Source organism: Sander lucioperca, chromosome 9 (genome assembly GCF_008315115.2).
Source record: "Sander lucioperca isolate FBNREF2018 chromosome 9, SLUC_FBN_1.2, whole genome shotgun sequence".
NCBI classification, from domain to species: domain Eukaryota; kingdom Metazoa; phylum Chordata; class Actinopteri; order Perciformes; family Percidae; genus Sander; species Sander lucioperca.
Genome location: NC_050181.1, coordinates 34351987 through 34375530, shown reverse-complemented (window position 1 = coordinate 34375530; position 23544 = coordinate 34351987). Strand labels below are relative to the sequence as shown.

Here is a 23544-nt window from a genome sequence, read left to right as displayed (position 1 = left end):
TATCGCCGTGTTAAAGATCTCTGGTTGGACAAAACCTGCATTTTGAAAACTTTAAAAGATGATGAATCCCAAGTAGATCAGACAATAATGAAAATAATCATTAGTTGTCATCCTAGTTTTGATTTATTGGTCACAGCCCTTCACAAGCACACCATTTAAGTCGGTAAATGGATTATTTTCAAGTACTTTTGTCTCCATCGTACTTGACTTGACCCTTGTGTTGTCTTCCCGTCGACCGTGCAACTTTGCTTTTCTGTGTAAAAATGTCAACTTTTTTTCTATGTTTTGGTCGTCTTTTTTTTGACATTTTTGTTGCTTTTCCCGATGTTTTGACGTTTTTAGTCACTTTTTTCCAAGTTTTTTTGTCACTTTTTCTATTTTTTTTTTTTTTTTTTTTTTTGCGCTTTTTCTGATGTTCTTTTATCAATTTTTTTTTTTTCAAATGCTATAAAATTGACTAAAACACCCAAATTCAATGAAAGTAGTGAGCTGATCATTTCATTTACTTGTGAAGAGCGTTGTACAGAACCATACATTTACATACATATTTTCTTTTGACAATTTGGTTGAAAGAAACCCAAATTTCTGATTTATAGAAACTTTTTAGAAACGGGTCAAATTTGACCCTAGGACAACAGGAGGGTTAAGTTGCTCGTCCAGAGGTCTTGCTAACACTTGTTCTTCCTGCGTTTTCTCTGCAGTGAAAGTGGACGAGCTGCAGGCTGTCAAGCGAGAGTTGACCCAAATCAAAAGCAAAGTGGACGACCTGCTGGATAGCCTGGAGCGCATGGAGAAGGACCACAGCAAGAAGTCAGGTAGGCAGGACACGGTGTCTGATTACTCCTATCCACATATCTATTTTTCTCTTGGTAAAAAGTCGCAAACAAAATGCACTAGTATTTGACCAGATGGGTTTTCTCTGACTCTGAATTCTGAATTTCCGGCAGAAGCTAAGAGTGTAAAAACGGAGCCAGGCGAGGTGACTTCACCTCCGCACCCAAGCAACAAGGATGACGGGTCAAAGAGAGAGAGGGAGAGCCAGGTGATCAACGACTCAGAGGAGGACGACGACGGCGAGGACGAGGGAGACCTGCTGGAGGAGGAGGAAGAGGTGCCAATGCCATTGTTTTTTTGGGGGGGGGGGGGGGGGTTGTTGCATCAAAGCTTCAATTCACCCAACACAAGGTTGTTGTGGTGTCTGGTATGTGTGGCTGAAACGATACTGATCCAGCTTAGTTTTTATATCCTCCACAACAACGTCGTTATATGAGCTGTACACAACCAACCTTGCTGACTCACTAACAGCTCTTCACAGCTTAGCTGCTTATTCTGATTTGTTACACCAGGGGTGTCAGACTAATTTTAGTCCATGGGCCACATCCCCCTAATTTGATCTCAAGTGGGGCAGACCAGTAATCCCCTCCAGAAAGATCAGAAACTTTTATCTGCCAGAGTTTTTTTTTTGTCAGCTTGATGTTGGCAAATGCGAGTTGCTTCTGCTACGACAGCATTCTAAGGCCATTGTAGGAAAAATAATAATGTTACAGACCAAGGAGAGAGGGCTAATATTCCGAGAAAATTGTTTACGGAAAAAGATATTCTCTGAGATTAAAGTGGTACATTTGGAATTAGAAATAATTACTTGCGTGCAATTTTCACACTTTGCAAAGTCATCCAGTGGGCCTGATTGGACCCTTTGGCGGGCCGGTTCTGGCCCATGGACCGTATGTCTGACACCCCTGGGTTACACGGTATGTCTGACACCCCTAGATACACGTTATGTCGGTCTTCCTGGATTATCCGAAACCTTGACAAGCAGCATGAGGGGGGGAGAGAGACTAGGAGTGTAAGAAAAATCAATACACTTGAGTATCGCGATATTTTATTTAGCAATACTATATCGATTTTTAAAAACGCAATATCGATTTATTTATTGTTTTTAGTTTACGAGCAAAAATATTCATGTAAGACAGTGGTTTATGTTTGTTGTGTTTAAACCCCCTACCACTAGATGGCTATGCTGAGACGCACCAATTCAATTTTATTTATAGTATCAATTCATAACAAAGAGTTCTCAAGCCACTTTACAGATAGGTCTAGACCACACTCTATAATTTACAAAGACCCAACAATTCCAGTAATTCCCCCAAGAGCAGCATTCAGTGGCGAGGAAAAACTCCTTTTAGGAAGAAACCTCGGACAGACCCAGGCTCTTGGTAGGCGGTGTCTGACTAGTCTCCATGCCTAACAGTGCCTAACAGTGCCTGACTTTTTGCTAGAAGCTAACAATGTAGCTATGGCTGAACTTCGGCCTACTTTAGCATATCAAAATTAGCTCACTAAGAACCTGTGAACCACAATCCCAAACTGGCAGTTTGATTTTCTGTGTACTGAATTGTTTACCTAAAGTAAACTTCTTTGACTTTTATGCACATCATGTCTTTTTTTTTTAAATATTAGTTTTTCTAAAATGATACTTTAAAAAAATCCCAATATACGCACAGTATCGAAATATATTGCAATATATTGAATCGTGACCCATGTATCGTGATACGTATCGTATCGCCAGATTCTTGCCAATACACAGCCCTAGGAGAGACCACAGCGTCTCAGCGTTATTATAAATCCCACTGCATTGCACAGTGTTTGTGCAATTACTCTCAGAGGGGGGCGACAAACATTCAACACTCCAGCTTTTTATTTTAATTTAGAAACCCTGTCACATCTTATACTTTGTCCAGCAGAGAGCGCTGACATTGTTCTTACACTTTCAGATGTCCTGCTCAGTTTGTCTTGTCACAATTCTTAAAAAAACGCAAGGAATCTGTGTCAAGATGTTTGTTTTACTATTGGCCGATATGTTACAGGGTTGTTTTTTAATTTAAAGATATCAAAATCTGTATCCAACAGTCTATATTAGGTTAATTAATTGATTAGGTGCAACTTTAGACACACCAGTAGTAGCACACATTTGTGTAATCCTAAAAGTAATCTCTTCTCAAACATTGTGTAAAACTTTGACCTTTTGATGGAAAGCTGAGCCTATTCCAGCCATGTTGTGCCCATGATGTTGGTGCCTGACAGTTATTATACATATTTGAAGTGTTCACGCTAGGGCTACTGAAAGCAAAGGCAGAACTGAGTACACTTTAATATCTGTTAATTTATCGCAAGTAATATCATCGTGATGTTCAACAACGTTATTGCATATTTTCCTCATACCATTGCAGCCCTAGTTCACTCTCAGGCTCTCACTATGTACCACTGCTGCTGTTACACGCTCTTGAAGTTTCTCACACTTCTTCACTAAATCATCTGTCACTCATTCCACCCGCAGATGAAGAGTCAAGAGAGGGAGGACGATATGGACGACGATGAGGAGGAGGAGGAAGGCGAGCACGTGGAAGGTGACGACGATGGCGACAGCGTCAACGGCGAAGAGGTCTTGTAGGCACGGACCGCACCGGCCACGCATGCATCGTACACACAGCTTCCAGTAGGAACTCGGACTCCTGTTTTAACTCATGTTGTAGATGCATAAAAAACACACACACACACACACACACACACACACATATACGCACACACGCATGGTGTACACACACACTGTTGTCCCATTGTCCCTAAAGCCGACTTGTGTTTGTTATTTTGGCCTGTTGTCCAGTGTTGCTGTACCAGGAATAACTAGCTGTAGGTTTGGGTTTGTGTTTTTACTGCGTCGTTACTCGTCTTCATGAGGACATGGAAACATGGACTGTCGATGTTCTCAGAGACGACAGCTCGGCGGACATGTCTTAACGCGAGGACGAACACCCAGCTACAAAAGACCATTTTTAGGTTCATTGTGTTTGTATTTCCTCTCATCCGTGACTTTGTTCGACCTCGTGTGTCTGTATGTTAATGTCCGTTTTTTATACTATTCAGTTTCAGTTTAACTGTAAAGGAATAAATTGCAATAAAATATTAAAATGGAAAGTGCTTTTCTTTTTGTTTTTTTTTGGTGTGTGCTCCCATACCCCCCACTGCTTTGTTTGAAATTTGTCCTCACAATGTTGTATCAGGAGTCCCAATGAGATCCGTTTTATGTAAGAGAAATCTCAATGTCTTTAGGTTTTGGACAATCAGTTTTGTAGGTGAGATAATATAAATTGAGATAAAAAAATAATTGTTTGCAGCCATAGACTGTATATAAAGCTAGATTGCAGCCCTAAAGTAATGGTTGGTTATGTGTACCATGACAGGAAGTGTAATTCACCATGTGGAGAAAAAGCTTGTCTGTTTCCATCAACAAATGTTTATGCGCATTTTGAAGTATCTCATTAGAAAATGTTGATGGAAACGGCAAAATTCGATAAATTCCTCAAATTCGCAAAAAAGTTTTTATGCTCGCTTGAGGTGGTTTTTGCCTGTTAAGAAAAAGAGTTAAGGTGCAAAATGGGAGATGGAAACAGCTTTGCCGAATAAGTTGTGACGTAGCAAACGTAACTCACATGACTATAGTCCCGGTATCCATCGGATGGGGGAAGGAACGGGATAGGGGTCCCATCCAGTGCGGCATACACTTGTGGCACAGGGTACGTAGTGTAGTTGCGATGCCACGCTGGGTAAATTGATGAATTTGTTCAACAGCTTGAATCGTATGGCCATGCACATCACGTATACACAGAACGGTTGTCTCACTGACCAAATGTCTCAGCCACAAACCCTGTATTCTGCACAGGTGGCCAACTTGTATAATGCTACCTTTCTCCATTTAGCCAAAGAACTTAGCTTCTAAACTATTTGATTTAGCAAGCCAGTTTGCAATCTACAACCATGCGTAACGTCAACTTGTGACGAAACTACACTTTGCGTTTATTCGCTCTAAACCAGTTGATGGAAATGCTTCTAATTCATATTTTTTCTTTTTTTGCAACATTTTAAAAGTTCACTTAAAATTTGCTTGACAATTAGATGGAAACATGACCCTACAAACAAGGAAACCATAGTTTCAACTTTATTATTTTAGAACAGGTGGAGCTTTTTTGCTGTCCCTTCAACAAATATTTCACAGTCACAGATCATTTCACGTCAATATTAAAACATAACCACACTCTTGGGTTGGGTTTCCTGTGAAGGGTGCAGGCTGTTTGTCCGTTGAGATATACTGCCAAGATGTTCCGTACACAGCTAAAACTCGTCAGACCAAAGTGTACAGTAAACAGTGCAAACTGGAATACAAAGATGTTTTCTATAGTCCTATGCAGACAAATTAAATCACTAAAGTCACTAAAACCATGAGGACATTTTTGCAAATACCAAGTGAACAGCTGGAGTTTCAGCTCCAGTACATCTCAGGTAAAAACATTGTGCAAAAGATACTTCCAATGTTTTTAAATTAATCATTCATTAATGCAAATTAATTAATTAAAGTTCCATGAAAACAATTTATCAATAGCTTGACACTCAACAGTTCTCCACTCCTCTGCCTTCATTGTATCGAACTGGGAACTCGATAGCCTACTCCTTTCAGGCTCTCAGCATGACGGATAGTGTGAGGACACTCAGCAGGAGCAGCACAGCTGGCAGGGGAAGAGACAAAAGAGTGTTTATCACAAATAATAATATCCTCTTCTGTTTATTCTTTAATTACGTGGCGGATCAGTGCAGTGACCAAATTCGGTTTCTCTCTTCGGTATCCAGCCATCCAGATTTGCCGACGTTATGAGATATCCGTCTATGATTTATACCTCCACCATAATGGATGAATGGTTTGTGGTGCATTGAAAAATGACACTAATGAAGCTCAACAGCTTCATATCTTTCCACAAACAATGTCCCTGGCACTCTGAATAATCCTCCAAACACATTTTCATTGAAACTATTTCTTCAGTAGAAAGTAGTTAGAATGAAAACTGTTCCCAGTGAGGTCTTTAGGCTATCAAGAGTAACAAGATAACTGTTTCTGGATGGACATTTTTAAACGTTTGAACGGACCCTTTAGTTTAATTTTAACCACTGTAAGACAGTTTGCCTCATGTGGCTAGACCGCCCCAAACATCAGTTATTCTACATAATTGAATGTAATATAACTTTTATTCAATACTATAAATTTATTTAATTAATCACATTACTTCTAGGGTGAAAGCTAATAAACAGGTTTTACTTTCCTTCTCTGGCAAGTTATTTTGAAATTTCCAGGAAAAAACTGTGCAATTTGGTAATTACAGAGAAAACAGTTCTGACTTTATAAACAGTTTTTAATGTCCTGAGGAATCTTGTGAAAGAACTGCTCCATTTACACCAGAGTACATTTTTATCCATTCATTACTCATGTGTTGTTGGAGCTTTTGATCACACCACGCCAAATTCCTTGACAACAGGAAGAACTCCGTCTGCTGGCGAAGATCAGCTGATGCGACAGAAAGATCCAGAACAGCCACTAAATGTACCCTGAGGTGATAGTGGCTGAATCTCATCAGCCTTACTTGATAGCTCTTCAACTCCTCGGTCCTCAGCTGAACCGGAAGTTGTTCTGTCCCTCCTCGGTGAAGGCCGTCTCAAAGCTCTTATTTCTGCCCCGAGGAGCGAGCATCGAGGAGCAGGCAAGTCGAGGCTTCGAGGAGGCAATTTAAGTGCTATGGGACGTACGGAGCGTTTTTCAGTGGACTCACTGTGCGTTGACTTTGATTTGTAACTGTGCTAATGTCTAGCTGCTTCCTGTCGCTCTGCATGGCTTCTTGAGGAAGCTTATTTTTTGCTCTGGCTGTCTGTATGGTGTCTTTTTGACTTCTCTCTGTACATTTATCCTGTACTAATGTCTTGCTGTTTCCTGTTTTTGTGGTCTCAAAACATCCTGCCAAAGGACTACAGTTGAAAATTAGCCGGCTGGCTAACACTGGCACATTTACAGAAATGTTAATTAATGCGCGTTGTCCTTTGTAAATAAAATAAATTAAATTAAATTAAAGACTCTGTTACACACTTTGTGCATTTCTCCACAATTAGTACCAAATTACATAGTTTTTACCAGGAATATTATTTTGTTATGAAGTTGCTGTAGTTGTGGATTGCCCTCAAACATGTTAAATTAGCAAATCTGTAACAGCAGTGTTTACCGTGAGGCTGGACAGCTCCAGTGCTGTTGGGCATTGTTGTTCTGGCCACTGTTGTGTTGGCCACTGTTGTGTTGACCATTGTTGTGCTGGCCACTGTTGGGTTGACCATTGTTGTGCTGGCCACTGTTGGGTTGACTACTGTTGTTTTGGCCACTGTTGGGTTGACCATTGTTGTGTTGGCCACTGTTGGGTTGACCATTGTTGTGTTGGCCACTGTTGTGTTGGCCACTGTTGTGTTGACCACTGTTGGGTTGACCATTGTTGTTCTGGCCACTGTTGTGTTGGCCACTGTTGGGTTGACCACTGTTGTGTTGGCCACTGTTGGGTTGACCACTGTTGTGTTGGCCACTGTTGGGTTGACCACTGTTGTGCTGGCCACTGTTGGGTTGACCACTGTTGTGCTGGCCACTGGTGGTGCTGTGATCCCCATCCCAGCCTGCAATGTCCCCACGTTGCTGGCTGGGTTGGCGAGGTTCAGAAGGCCGCTGTTCAGGGAGATATTGAAGGAGCTGGAACCATCTGAACGATTACATGATGGGGACAGAGCAGTGGGAGGTTAGCCATGTCCTTATCGACAGCTGTGTGGGTGAGTAACTTCAGCTCACAATAAAATAAACATTTACAGTTGAAATATAATGTCAATCAGTGCCAGTTTGAAAGAGGAAGCAGCAAACAGGGTGAAAACATTAATTGCCGTGGCATTTATACCAGTAATCTGGTGTCACATATGTGTATTGGCATGGAAAGACAGAATAAAGGTTATTTTTATTTATTTATGGTCAACTTGTCCTGTAAAACTGTTTTTGTTTGTACATTAAAGGTCCAGTGTGTAACATGTTTAGTTGTTCATTATCAAAATCTGTGTTGCCCGTTCACAAACATGTCCTTTTTCATGAATATGTACCTCCACCATCAATTCCAAGTACTTTTGGCTTGAAATTTTACATTTGCATTCGCATAAACTGGGGTAGATGCTCCATATTCATGCGCCATCTTGTAATACGTTAGCCGGTAAGGGACATACAGGACATACTGCTCCGCCTTTCGCGTTTTCGCTGTCACATGATAAACTCACAGGTGCTGCTAATGCTGCTAATGGGTATCGTAGCCTCCCGGCCCCGGCAAGTTTGAAGAAGGAAACATGGAGGACCACACATATTCTAAATCCAAATTTCAGGAACAGGAGGCGTCTTCTTCGCCCAGAAAAAGAAAAAGGATATTGAAAAGAGCAAGAGACCAGCTTTTTGAAGTGTGAAGGCTACCGTAGCTGTAATACGTACTTTGAAATGCTGAGAGAGTTGATTGCGATATATGATCTCAACGCTAGATGGGAGAAATTCCTACACATTGGACCTTTAAGTGTGTATACTTTGTGTTATAGCATACAGTATTGCAGTGTCTGTTATTATGTGTCCACTTACTACCAAGCAGAGTCCCAGTCCCGAGGAGGATGGAGAAGGTGGTGCTGTTCATGTTCGGGACAGTGAACTCACACTTGATCACATTTCCGTTTACAATGCCACGGATTTCTGTTGTTATCTTAAAAGTATGACACATAATGTGACACAAAGTAAGATATGGTAAGGTAAAAAAAGGAAGAAAATACAGCAAAGTTTAGCAAAGCAAATACTGTATATTAACAAAAAACAATAATTGATTTTTGAATTTTTGTTGCCTAATTTGAGTTGGAAAATGTGTTCTGTAGGTCAGACATGGTTCAATGGTTTGTTAAGTATTTGATCAATAGGTGCATTCATGAAACTGCAGTTATTTTTTGGAATATTCGGATTTCTTTTAATCACAAGCACAAATTGTGCATTTTATCATCTTAAAGTGCTCGTAAGTGCATGTATTATATTTTCTGTCATCCATTCTTCCATATAACATAAATAACAATGTCCTTAATAATTATAAAATAAAATATAATTTGCTTATGCCAACATCCCTCTATTTGACAGTAAATTTGAGGCCTCACCCTCTCAGCTGGAGTGAGAACGCTGTTGGTGTTGGTCAGATCTATCGCCTGGAAGAAGAAGCTCCCACTGTTGGAGCTGTTTTGAGCGCAGATGAAAAGCATGGTGGTACCCTGATGAAAGAAATAGGGGTTAGGATGAGATGACTTCCTAGAAGTGAAAACAATGACACATCCCAATAGTCATACAGTGTTTTGGTTAAGGCTGTAAATAAGCAAATTAAGTTATGAAATAGTCCAGAGTTAGATCACCTGCTTGTCTTGTTTGCATGTGTGTTCACCTGGATCCTTTGTTATTTATTTTGTGTTTGCTTACTTGTTTGTATTCTTACATGTCTTTATAAGGTCATGTCAAGGATACATACTGTATGTGCTGGAAAGTCATTGCACAATATGTTTCAACACATTTGTCGAAGATATTCTGATTTGTTGTAGTTGTATCTATTTATAGTCAGTCACTATACAAGCAAAATGTCCCTGACTTTAAATAATAATAATAACAAACTAACTGCAGTAAACCAAATTATATGAGAAAGCTGTAAGTAACGAGCTTGTAATTCCAGGTTTAACCTTTTACCAGCTATTGTTTAGCCAACAGGGTGCTAACACTATGCACAATCTTCACAGACTGCTTGTGCTGAAAGGTATATGACATAGCATAATTTTTAATTTTAATATTCCATTGATAGATTGAAATCTAAAATTTCCGTGCATTGTTGTCAGTTTCCAAAAGTTGTAAAAAAAATAAATAAAGATCCAGGTAACACCAATGCTGTTGCTGCTGCTTCGTATGGCACTTAGCGTCACCCAAGACGATTGTGATTGTTTTAAAGAAATGCCAATAAACCAGAGCATGTTTTTCTCCCATCCCAGAATGCTGTGTGGACTAGCCAGACCCTCCTCCGCAGCGCTGTGAGGGAAGGTCTGGCAAAGCGAGACTAAATTTAGGCAGAGCATCCCCAAAAGTGGGGTGAGTTTAAAAGAGTTAAAGTAAGTAATCTTATTTTTAACTTGTGTGAATATTGTCAGAAACACTACACATTTCACATTCATTCACATTCATTGATCATCAGAGGCTGGCTAGCTGCTAGGCTATATATTGTAAGCCTCCATCAAAGAATTTCTAATAAGGGAAGAAGTTTCACTCTCTCGGGATACTTCCGGCTTCTGAACTGGTTGCAGTTCCACCAGAGTTCCACTTGGGGTGCTCACAGGTGAGTACAGAATGAATGGGACTCTATGGAGCTATACTAGAGCTTAGATCGGCCCAAAAAATCAAGCCCGAACCTGCCCGAGCACGTTGCGTCCGAGCCCGGCCCGGCCCGACACATTAACTGTAATTATGAGCCCGAGCCCGATTTAAACCCGACAATTTTTTAATACGTGGGCCGTTATAACTGACGTTCTCAACTACAATTCAGAGTTGTCTGAACTACAGAAATACGTTTAGAATAATACAACAAGGACGAAGCATGTAAACTGCGCTGTTTATTTAGAATGGAACGGATCGCAAATGGATCTGAATGAAGAAACGTACAAAAAAAGAAACAATGATGAACAACATATTGTTGTCACTGCCCACGACTTGTTTAAACTGCTTCCATACCTCCGACTTTCCTCCACACTTGCTCAAAGTTAATTCTCCTGTTTTTCTTTTTTTCTTTACATCTTCAAGCTCCCGGTGTGATGCGTGCGAGAGGAGGAGACTCCGCGCATGAAGTGCTGCATTTTGTAACTGCAGCCTAACTTTTGTACACATTTGTTACTTTTATATAGCCTATATATATATTTATAATATTTCTGATTATGGCATAGCTTTCTCCCCACCCAAATAGGATAATAAGGTAATGGATAAAAAAAAAAAATTGCTTGATCAAGGGTCCGGCCCGGCCCGAGGATGTGGCGGAAAATAACGGGCCGAGCCCGACCCGAGGTCCGGTCTGGCTCGGGTCGGGCTCGGCCCGAGAATCTAAACTCTAAGCTATACCCCTCAAAATTAACTTTTCTCAGGATATAATTTTTTGTCTAGTAATTTGAATGTTGCATTCGAAAGGGGAGGCTAAGAAAATACACTCTGCTGGGTGTTACATTTTTTTAAAAGTGGCTTTTTTGTTCTAAAAAGCCTTTTAAAATGTCAATGACGTCATACACATCTGGTTCCGCTTCGGATGCTATCAAGCGGGATCTCTGATCGTAATCAGTCCTTCATTGACCAATCAGTACTCATTAGCAGAATGCTAGCGTGTTATGGGCAACAACGACTCAACCTGTAAGAAATCAAAAGGACATAAGTACTTGTTCATTCAACTTTCAACCTATAATCCATGTTGAACTTGCATAAACTACAATCAAATCTGAGATTTCTCAACGACAATCAGGCGAAAGAGACAAATTTAGCCGTCTAGCTCCGTAGCATAGAGTCCCATTCATTTTGCACTCGCCTGCGATCACCCCCTCATGGAACTCTGGTGGAACTGCCACCAAATTCGTTACAATGGGGCTGAATAGGGAGTGAAAAGGCTTTCCGTAGACGGGCTTTGCCTCCATCTAACTAGCGTTACTATGCTACCTGCTAGCATGATAATTAGTGGTCAACTGGGTCAGTGCCAAAGCTATACACAAACATCTAAATGTCATTATAAAGGTTAGCATTGTAGGGTAAGTGTCATTTTAAATGCTTAAACTTTTAACTTTATTCAAAAAGTCAGATATCGTTTGTTTTGTGGGGGCTAATGCTAGCTTGTTAGCCTTGCTCGTTATTTAGACAGTTACAGAAATATTGTTGAATGTTGGTAGTTGGTTGGTTAGTTTTTTGTCATGTCTTATCATAGACATGCTATGGTCCTTATCAACTGAATAAATATTGTATCAAAGTCAACAAATGCCACATGATGTCATATTTTCATGAGTCACCGGTGAACTGTATCTATGAAAGTATAAACAAAGAAGCAAGTCAATTTGCTTTTACTGGAAGCTTGGACAGTGCTTTACATCAGAATCAGAATCAGCTTTATTGGCCAGGTTTGCGTAGACAAACAAGGAATTTGACTCTGGCTAATAAACATATGCTATAAATATGGATGCTGTATTACAATATTTGCTTATGTCTACCATCAAACTAGAAACTCAGGTTAGGTATTAAAGAACCTGAAACATTGTATTGGCTGTTAGAGAGAAACATTCCTGGTGGAAGGTTTTTACATTTACTTTTGTCTCTGTGTAAGTACACTCTGGAGATCTACTGTTTGTACGGTGTCACATATATTAAAGAACTTCCTGCTTTTAAAGGGACATGAGATACAGGTAGCCTATGTGTCCAACTTACAACTGAAGCATTCACAGTGAGTCCCAGTGCGATGTATCCCACGGAGTCTCCCCTGAGTTGGAAGGACATTGCAGAGCCGCTGGGTGCTATTGGGGTGGAGATCACAGATGCAAACAGACAGCTGGTGTTTCCAGTTGGATCACAGTTGTCTGGAGTCCGCACACACAGTTTAGTGACTCCACAACCATTTTGAGAGATGTTCACCTTGTAGACACACACACACACACACACACACACACACAAACAAACATGCAGAGAAGTAAAAAAACAGGAAATGTGCCAGATTTTTTTTTAACTTCACTATACAGACAGACATGTTAATGAAATATTAACTAAATATTATTAGAATTGACCCCAACATTAACCCTTGTATTGGTTCACTTTCACATTTTTTGTCTTTGAAATAGAAGGAATATAAAATAGCTAGTGAAGGGTTCTCGCTATAAATGCAAGCTTTGTAAGCAACTTTTCAGTTTATTTTCTTCATTCTACAACTCAAATTTTGAACGGTGTCCTTAAACAAAGTTATCTGCGTACTGCAAAGTAAAGGTCAAGCAGGTATTGTGGTAATTTACAATACACTAAGAGGATTAAAGTGAAAGAAATCCAACCTGTGTATTATTGGAAAATGACAAGTTAGACGTTCCTTGGACACCCGATGCCACATAAACCCCCAATGCAGCAACCAACAGGATCAATCCTCGTTCCATTCCTACAGAAAGGCAGTAAATTAACAACACATAGAGAGTTCATATTATGGGTTGGATTTGAGAGCCTTTCTCACCCGCAGACTTGCAGTTTAGTAATTTGGAATTCATTTGGAATTTGGATAATTTGGAAATCTTAATGACTTCCAGAGATAATACAACTGTCATACCATCTCTGAAGTTAGAATTTGTATGAACTAATTATTAATGCAAGCACAATTATGACAAAGTATTGTAATTCTGAGAAAACACATTTGGTTCAGTGAAAATATATAAAAACAGGATCTGTATTAATAGATTACAATATATAATTGAAATGAATGAAGAAAAAAAAAAGGAAAGAAAACCAGCTCTATCACAAATTTGATATAACACCAGAATAGTTCACAGTTTTGAAAGTGAACTCTCTTAAATCATCACAGTACAAAAGTTTCTTGCAATTGACCTAAATTAAACTTTATATGAAAATGAATAATCAAGAATCCAAATGAAGTTTTTCTCAGAAACTTACTTGAGCTGTAAAAGTCAAATGTTGAGTTGCTGAAAAGTTCCTTTATTCAGTGGGTTGTGGTCCTGTGTGTGTGTATGATCCCTGCAGGAATCATTTAAATCAGCAAACATCAGGTGCTGGTGGGGGGGCGGTCTGGGCTTTCGCCAGCATCCTGCAGAGGGCGTGGCCTTCACCTGGCTGAATACTTGCATGGAAATTGTATAACCCAGGAAGCAACCCAGCCATTTCGTTGTTTACATCTTTACAGTTTTTTTTCGATTGCTTAAGCACTATTTTGAAAGCAGGGAGCGGTTTTTCAATTAGCACAACCACACTCCCAATCAGCAGAAGACCTCAGACCCTTTGCAAAATAAAACACTAATTTATAAAAAAATATTTTTTTTACCATATGAAGCACACACGTTTCATATGACTTAATTCTGTTTGAACCAGTTACACACTGCTGTTGCTAACCTAAAACACTTTTAGCAATTATACTTCTCAGTGATTAGAGTACTGTAAATGAAGTACACAGAGAAAGTGCAAATATACAATAAGTTCACCAAACACTACACAAGACCAATGCTGCAGACTGAGGAAAATATAATTTATTTCGCTCCATGTACAGCTACAGCGATCATACAGCTACTACAGTAGTGTGCATAACATTGTTAGCTCAGCAAACAACAGACAAACATAAAATACTGTATCCAGTACAGGTTACAATTACAGAAAAAAAACAACAAAAACCAGATCTGAAAAAGTACAGAAAATACTAGACATTATCTCTTCGCCTAGCTGGATCTGGCCAGAAAAATTCATCAACATCACAGGCGATATATCCTCACTGGCAAGACACCGCGGGAAGAACCATCTTGAATGTCGAATCCATCCTTGCACAGCTGCAAGTTGTTCACAGGCGTCCTCCATGGCCTGAATGAAGGGTACCTCTTCCTCTACCTCCTTCTCCTGTGTTTAGTGTTTTGCAAATCACTGTGTGTATTTTTTTGCAAAAAGTGTGAGGCTGACATTGTGCTTATAGTGGTGCACATCTGGGCCAATGTTTTGCTCCTTCAGCGTGAATATAATTTTTTTAGCTGCAACCATGCCTGCTCTAAGAATCTGCTTCTGATGGGGGAGGAAGGGCCTTTCTACTGTCAGAGCAACCAACAATAGCCAGACTACAATCCGGCTCAATCAAGGACAAAACTATGGGTTCAACCTTGGGTCTCCACTTTTGAGCCACATTGAAATTTTGAGCATATCAAACACTTCATTTTCTGCTTTCTGGTGACTTTTTCTTTTTTCTGCATCAAGTATCGGTGCAGATGTCTTTATTTATGTAAAGGAAATTATAATAGGTTTTTTGGGGGGTTACACTGGCCAGTTTTGATTATTGGGGGAGTTGTAACCCCATGCTATGGGCTGAATATTCATTTGACATGGTTTGGAAATAGGTTTACAGTTTTTGCCGATTGCTCACACGCTGAAATCAAATGTATTACACAATTATCAAAACCTTACACTCAAGGAGCAAAACATCAACAGATGTGCACCACTATAAGCTCAATGTCAGCCTCATATTTTTTGCAAAACAATACACAGTGATTTGCAAAACACTAAACACACTTGTATACATTAGACACAGAAGTATTTCATGAGGTCGCGTCCTTGCGATTCCAAAGCACTGACTGTCAAATGACCACACCTATGAGCCACTTTGGGGTGGTGATGGCACAGTGGGTATGACACAATCCTTTGGTGTGGGAGACCCAGGTTCGATTCCCACTGCGATACATCAACCAGTGTGTCCCTGAGCAAGACGCTTAACCCATAGTTGCTATTGTAACTTGTAAACACATGATTGTTTAATTGTAGACACACCAATCAGGTTCAAGTACTATAAAAATACAGCAGGTAAGTCTAGTATTTTCTGTACTGTATTTTCAGTTTTTTTCAGATCTTTTTTTTGGTCTGTTGTTGTTTTTTTACTGTAATTGTGTCCTGTACTGGATACAGTATTTTATGATTGTCTGTTGTTTGCTGAGCTAACAGTGTTATGCGCACTACTGTAGTAGCTGTATGAAAACTGGGACTTGTTTTGTTGTGATTCTCCATGTTGACTGATTTGGGTATGTGGAGAGAAATAAATTATATTTTCAGTCTGCAGCATTGGTCTTGTGTAGTGTTTGGTGAACTTATTGTATATTTGCACTTTCTCTGTGTACTTCATTTACAGTACTCTAATGACTGAGAAGTAGAATTGCTAAAAGTGTTTTAGGTTAGCAACAGCAGTGTGTATCTGGTTCAAACAGAATTAAGTCATATGGAACGTGTGTGTTTCATATAGTAACAAAATATGATTTTTATAAATTAGTGAATAGTTTTTGCAAGTGTTTCATGTGTGGTTGTGCTAATTGTGTGTAGCGTTTTGAAAAAACGGTCCCTGCTTTCAAAATAGTGCTTACGCAATTGAAAAAAAACTGTAATATGTCTCCAGAAATGACTCCATACTGGACAGTGCCAGAATAAGTGTGACAGTGATCCTTTAGCGATACCACATCTGTCACACAGAGAGGAAACTGATTCAGAAATATTGTGAAGTTTGGTTTTGGAGTAATGCAGTCTGTGTAAGACTATAAATGAATGAATCTGTATCTAGAACTAATGGAGCAGCTGTGTATTGCGGACAAACCTTCCTCCCACAGTTCGTCTGACACCCAATTCTGCAGCCCAGGCCTCAGGCTTCCACTGGTGTCGTAAAAGCAGTGACAAAACTGGAGATCAAATGTTTAGAGTCAGACTGTGAGAGAAGTAACTCATCAAAAATGTGTCTCTTTGGTTTGATTGTGAATTCTGAGATCCTTTACAAAATGCCTGACTTGAAGGTAGGGATAACAATGTTGTTGAGCGAGGCGATTTGATAGTTTGGAGCTGAAGAAATGAAGTCAATTTATTATCTATGTAAAAATAATAGATTAGACTTTTTTTTTATTTATTATTTGGGGCTTTTATGACCTGTAATTGACAGGACAGCTTGAAGACATGAAAGGGGAGCGAGAGAGAGGGGGGAACGACACATAGCAAAGGGCCACGGGGCGGATTCAAACCCGGGCCGCTGCCAAGAACTCAGCCTGCATGGGACCCACACTCAGACCTTTAACACACCAGAACTGACAATGATGGGGCATTTCCCCCTGTATTATACTCCTGTCAAAGCTGAGAAGCCTCTGAAACTATACTTAAAGATTTTAATTTTTTTGGGCATTTCCGCCTTTAATTGACAGGACAGCCTAGACATGAAAGGGGAGACAGAGGGGGAAGAATGTGCAGGAAAGTGCAGCAGGTCGGATTCGAACCCTAAGCCTCTGCATTGAGGAATAAACGTCTATACATGTGCGTGCACTCCACCAAATGAGCCATCCGGGCGCCCCCTCTTTTTTTTTTTTATTAGTTTATTTGTCAGGGACAATGTAGCACACAACAGTTCAGGTTTGTCCGGACAGTCTTACAGAGTTTGTTAATGTGTTTATTGAATTTGAGTTGGGAATCCAGAATAATACCTAGAAATTTAAATTCCTCAACTTCCTCTATGGCCTCTTGGTCTATTTTGACAGTACACTTGGCTTTCCCTCTGTTGGATCCAAACAAATGTGCATAAACTGATCTTTTACGAAAGAACACATGTGGCCAACATGTGCTCAGAGACAATGGGCCTGAGACAAAGAAGGGCCTACATGGAAAATTCCGATCCATGTCTCCTCAGAAAAGAAGGTTCATCACCCATTTTCTAACAATAGCCTGCAGGTCACACGTGAGTGTTACTGCACAAAATGGTCACAGGTCCGAGAACTCTGATCTCCTATTGGCTCCTGGGACCATAAAACAGCATGGAGCCAGGTCAGGGGACCTGAGCCATAAATAGCCTGACCACCCAAAAAAAGTCTTCCGCTGGTGGTTCACGCTGCTGCAGGAAGCACACAAGCTTGTGCTAAAACTTCTACTTTCTGGCGAAAGTGGATTTATCTCTCGGTGTTCGGAAGAACACTACTGGATCCTGGAAACACGCACCTCGTGTTTCAAAACTGCAGAAGAGAACACCGTTTCTCTACAAGGAAATCGGACCACACAGAGTTCGCTTTTTCCTTCATCAAAGTCGACATAGCTCCCCTCCTTCCGCCCTTTTTGGAGGGAAAGTTTCTCCGAAAGTTTCTTGCTGAGCAGCGCAAAACAGCGTGGCTTAGACAGAGAGTCCAAGCCAGGCGTGATGAGATCTCTTGGCTAGAGAAGAGCCGTGAGGATCTGTCAGCACAGCTCCGGCGTGCTGAGCAAAGAACACAGTTCTTTTCTCCGACACCTCGGTGGAGAACCCACTCTTCCTCTTCCCAGAGAAGAGACCGTTCATCATCCTCTTCTCATTCTCCTCCTCAGAGAGACCAATCTTGTTCATCTCCACCACATCGGTGGAGAAAACCCTTTTCCTCACCTTCCAAGAGGACCGATTCTTCTTCATCTCCTCCCCCTCGGAGGAGAGATCACCACTCCCCTGCCAAAAGGGGGAGGAACCTCTTGCAAAATCAGAGAAACACAGGTAGAATCAGAGTTCCGTCCACTGACAAACAGTACGAGCCACAAAGCTCGCCATCCCGCTTTGATCAGACTCCATCCCCACCACCAAAGGGGAGGAGCCGTCCTCACCTGATTCTTCTGATGTTCCGAACGGCCACCGCCGGCTCCGAAAACATGATCTGAGCACTCGCCAGATCGAGCCTTGGCTGCATGATGTTCTCCGACCTCGAAAGAGTGTCCGGTTTGACCCAACGGAACGGGTAAGTATGCTGACACCTTCGCACGTCCAAGAATCACGTCATTCGGCCTTTGGCCCTGAGCCTGACCCTCCTACCACATCCAACGGTCCAGCCGACCTGGATGAACCTATTTGGCTCCCCTCGGAGCCTCCAGTCACTTCGGTCTACTCAGAGACCACGACTAGCAGCCTAGTGAACTTCAGTAGGGAGGGGTCAGAGCTGGTCATATCTGGGAGTCATCAAGAGCCTCTATTGGCCTGTTTGCTGGGAACAGGTGCTCCACCCTTCAAGGTGACACCCCAGCTAATTTCTGATTGCAACTTCTTGTTTCCTGGAGAAACCAGATCTTCTCCTTTCGTTAAAGAGGAAGACAACTTGTGCGGTAAAACTGGATCAAAACTTTCACCCACCGCAATGGATACTTTGTGTAGCTCAAAGCCACACTCTGCCTGGACTCCACTCCCACGAAAGGGGAAGGGAGCTCCTGATGACTCGGACAACACATGTCCATCCCCAAAACAAGGTCTGTATCCAGCAGAACTGTCAGACTCTTCAAAGGGACCTGACACTGGTTCCTCATCAGCAGAACCAGACCAGGGAGGGGACCTAGAGGAGCCCAGAGTGCTCCCTGAAACCACAACGCCTAGCACCTCACAAACACGCACGTTAGTGTGGTTCCCTTCACAGATTGTAGTGATAACAGCACGGTGACACAATTTGTGGTGACACGATTTGCAGTGAACCGGTTTGCAGTGGCTCGGGAAAGGGAAGTTTGGGGTCCCCTGCTGGAGCTGCTACCCCCGCGACCCGTTACCGGATAAGCGGAAGAAGATGGATGGATGGATGGACGGTTTGCAGTGGGCACATGCGGTGGGTAAGTTGGTGCACCCCTGGAACACACCCTTAGTAGACCACAGCTCCACAGCTGGCCTCTGCCCACTTTTCCCCCCTTTTTCTTTGATAATTTAATCCATAACTGGGAGTGTATCTGTTTTAAAAGAATTAACGTGATTGCTAAATATATATTGTAATAAAACCTTTTCTACATTTTCTATTGCAATTTGAGGCAAACATCCTCATTTCTAACCATCCTCTTTACAGGCACTTCCAGTCATAAATTATCCATTAATAAATGAATATTTCTTTTGTAACCACGTCTGTCTTACTTCAGCTAGTAAACCTGTGTAGCCTTTTGTCAGCTTTCTGGGAACTAGTTTGATATCTCCACATTTATCAGCTCTCTGGGAACTAGTTTGATATCTAAACATTTATCAGCTCTCTGAGAAGTTTGAGTTTGTTCTGTAGGTTGGGCATGTTTGACCAAATGCACACCTTAAGTAAGCTCTGCCAGTTAGTGCAAAGTAAAGAGAGACAAAACAAATACAAAGTAGGCGAAAGAAAGTACAAAGTATCAATATTGCAACTAGAGAAGCCTTTAAGGAAACAGTGATGTACACAGTGATGCTGAGTTAAAGGTGTGATGGGAGAGAATCATTAAGAGACACATGACCTGTGTGTAATACTGAGCATTGTGTAATTTGAATGGAGTTTGAACTGAATACCTGTGCAGTGCTATAAATACAATGGGAATCAATGGGCCTCCACAGGCTTTAACTTATCATAAAAAACATTATTAAAGCCACTGACATTCTACTTGTTTGTGTTAAGCAAATGTTAGCATGCTAACACGCATGCTAAGTACTCACATTTTTTACTCACTTAAGTAAAAGTACAAATGTATTGGCATCAAAATATACTTAGGCGAATTAATTGATAAACTGCCAGAATTTATTAGATGATTTATATTTTGTATTTACAATTTCCATCTGTAAAGTAACTAGTGTTGCATGGGAAACAAATGTAGAGAAGTAAAAAGTACAATATTGGCTTACAAAATGTAGTAGAGTGGAAGTATAAAGCAGAGATGGGGACTCGAGTCTGAGACTCGGACTCGAGTCGCACTTAAGTCGCACAAACAGCTGACTTCAGACTTGACTTGCGACTCGACCCAAAAGACTTCATACTCGAGCTTCGAGACTCGTCAACAACCTGTTTTCATGCAATTATTGCTTTTTAAATCTAAATGTATTCATGTATTTCTATTTTCTTTTATTGGCACATATACGTTGGGGAAATGTATGACGAGCCTCATGTCCCCTGCCCTTTGCCATAATGTGCAACATAATGCATGCGTTATTCCTTACGTGCGCGCACTCACATAAAAAAATATATTGATGATGGCGACACCAAGTCCTCCCGGAGTTGTGCCTTTTGTCATTAGTTTTGCTTTCAATAACTTGGTAAACAGTGGCAGTAAGCCAACAGCTACATGCAAGGTGTGTGGCACCAAGATAAATGATGCTGGATCAACAACGTCGAACTTCATCAGGCATCTCCAAACGCAACCGTGGTAAAGTTGGTTTTATATTGGACATTGGCTATTCGACACATTCGAAAAATCTATTATGCGGCTTGCCATTTTGACCTATTCATGTCAAACCACTTTTGGTGAACTCAGCTAACCCCCCTACACATAACACAAAGCTTCTTTTAAAAAAAAAAAAAAAATCATCCTTTGATTTTTAAAATATTTTTTAATATTAAAAAATGCTATAAATCTATTATGCGGCCTGACCTTTCGACCTATTCATGTCAAACCACTTCTGATGAACTCAGCTAACTCCCCTACACATAACACAAAGCTTCTTTTCTCAAAAAAACCCATCCTTTGATTTTATAAATATTTTTTTATGTAAAAAAATGCTATAAATCTATTATGCGGATTGACCTTTTGACCTATTCATGTCAAACCACTTTTGGTGACTCAGCTAACTCCCCTATACATTGCGCAAAGCTTCTTTTCTCAAAAAAAACATCCTTCAATTTTATAGAATTTTTATTAGACAAAAATTGCGCAAATTACGCACAAATACATTTTTGTAGGTAACTATGAAAACACCAACTTTGACATATTTCAACCAAAATAAATGCTACCAACACGAAACTTTAGGTCCTAGTTTGCCATGACCCTCTGGGGGTCCCCCACACATTTTAAGAAGATCGGCCATTAAGGGGCGCTGTAGCCAGCGTAGACCATTTTCGGCCCTTCTACTCAATCAATGTTAATGGGATATTTGCAACGGCAATGTACCACAGACCTTGCGGCTCACACGTCGATATTTACTGACGTTTGCCTCCTCACCGTTACGCTGTGGGTCCCACTTTCGCACGCTCCCCGGGTCGTCGGGGGCTACTGACGACCCTGTCATGACTGCTTGCCGTTCTAGTTATTTATTGTTTTTCACACAGTGTACATTGAAACAATTCTTCTGGAACATGTACCATTCCGGTTGCTGGAGTGCAGAGATCTTGGAACCATCTTATGCATGAGTCAAATTGGGTCTACAAAGATAAAATAAAATAATAAAAAAATATTTAAAAAAATCAAAGGATGTTTTTTTTGAGAAAAGAAGCTTTGTGCAATGTATAGGGGAGTTAGCTGAGTTCACCAAAAGTGGTTTGACATGAATAGGTCAAAAGGTCAAGCCGTATAATAGATTTATAGCATTTATTTACATTAAAAAATATTTTAAAAATTAACAGATGGATTTTTTTGAGAAAAGAAGCTTTGTGTTATGTGTAGGGGGTTAGCTGAGTTCATCAGAAGTATTTTGACATGAATAGGTCAAAATGGCAAGCCGCATAATAGATTTTTCGAATGTGTCGAATATCCAATGTCCAATATAAAACCAACTTTACCACGGTCCAAAACGCACCCAAATAGTCACTCACACGCTAATGTGAAAGAGACGTTACATTTAGCATATATCATCACAGGTAACAAGCTAACCATCGCAAAGTGTTGTGCTAATGCTGGGAACAGGCACATTGTATCTTTATAGTTAGTAATTGCGGAGGCTCAGACATCCATGGCGCACAGGAGGCGGGACGCACGGATCCATCTCCCCAGGAACAAACGCTGTGTCGGGTGGGCAAACTCATGTGATGTGTAATTGATCCCGTGGATGATGTGTAGGCTATTAAGTGAACAAGGTGTATCCGGTCCACCAAACACTGGTCTTAATTCTGCACATATTTCTGTTGCTGTAGTCCTATTTACTATTTCATTATTTCATCCATGCGTGGCGCAGCGGATCCGTGCACACTGTCACCTGCCTTGGAGACGCTGGCCTCACTAACCTCTCCTCCTCTGAGTCGGGTCTCCCTCGCGCTGGACTCAGTTTCACTGAGCCTACTAACACTTAGGAAATAAATGATATTACATCAGTGAGTTCAAACTGCTTATTGTGCGTAATTTGGACTGACACTGAGATGCGTGTTGTTTAATATTTAATTTAATATTTCACCAGGTCCGAGGGCTAGAGGGATGTGTTAAATATACCCCATAAAGTTCTCCTACAGTTGATTTTGATACTGTACTGTATGGATGGTAGCTACAGGACATGCTTTGAATTCATAAGATTTAATGAGGTCAGATTTAAGGGATAGATCAGATGACCAGAGACTTGAGACTTTACTTGGACTCGTGGCAAAAGACTTGAGACTTGACTTGAACTTGCCCCTCAAAGACTTGAGACTTGGCTTGGACTCGAGCTCAAAGACTTGAGCCTCGACTTGGACCAAAAAATGACTTGTGAACATCTCTGGCTCTCACTATGCACCACTGCTGCTGTTACACGCTCTTGAAGCTTCTCACACTTCTTCACTAAATCATCTGTCACTCATTCCACCCGCAGATGAAGAGTCAAGAGAGGGAGGACGATATGGACAATGAGGAGGAGGAGGAAGGCGAGCATGTGGAAGGTGACGACGATGGCGACAGCGTCAACGGCGAAGAGGTCTTGTAGGCACGGACCGCAGTAGGAACTTGGACTCCTGTTTTAACTCATGTTGTAGATACATAAAAAAAAAAAAAAAAACCCACACACACACACACACACACACACACACACACACGCACGCATGGTGTACACACACACTGTTGTCCCATTGTCCCTAAAGCCGACTTGTGTTTGTTATTTTGGCCTGTTGTCCAGTGTTGCTGTACCAGAGGCCTGTACTACGAATCAAGATCAACATGCCCCGGATTTATGTCAGTTATCTGGCTTCACCTAACCTAACAAC

General features: G+C 40.9%; 2 protein-coding genes across 9 annotated transcripts in view; one reads left to right on the top strand and one right to left on the bottom strand.

Moving 5' to 3' along the window:
* Positions 1-23295, top strand: part of LOC116048837 (heterogeneous nuclear ribonucleoprotein C) — a 31016-nt gene extending 7721 nt beyond the window's left edge. For 3 of the 6 annotated variants that reach the window (XM_031298106.2, XM_031298104.2, XM_031298107.2), the window contains 3 exons: positions 702-815; positions 948-1111; positions 3338-3975. In XM_031298106.2, the coding sequence (XP_031153966.1) occupies positions 702-815; positions 948-1111; positions 3338-3451 (392 nt within the window). In that variant the 3' untranslated portion in view covers positions 3452-3975. Of the gene's footprint in view, positions 1-701; positions 816-947; positions 1112-3337; positions 3976-23156 lie in introns of those variants that run through there. The other 3 variants (XM_036005001.1, XM_036005002.1, XM_031298105.2) reach the window with 3 other exon arrangements.
* LOC116048844 (mucin-17-like) overlaps positions 4973-23544 on the bottom strand; it is a 30452-nt gene continuing 11880 nt past the window's right edge. The window contains exons 7-10 of one of the 3 annotated variants that reach the window (XR_004898247.1): positions 7364-7511; positions 7098-7333; positions 5410-5561; positions 4973-5378 (exon numbers count right to left, since the gene is read on the bottom strand). Coding sequence is in view for 2 of the 3 variants with exons in the window: in XM_036004998.1 (XP_035860891.1) it covers positions 5509-5561; positions 7098-7333; positions 7364-7511 (437 nt within the window). In the remaining variant the exon portion in view is untranslated. Of the gene's footprint in view, positions 5562-7097; positions 7334-7363; positions 7512-23544 lie in introns of all 3 variants that reach the window. The other 2 variants (XM_036004998.1, XM_036004997.1) reach the window with 2 other exon arrangements.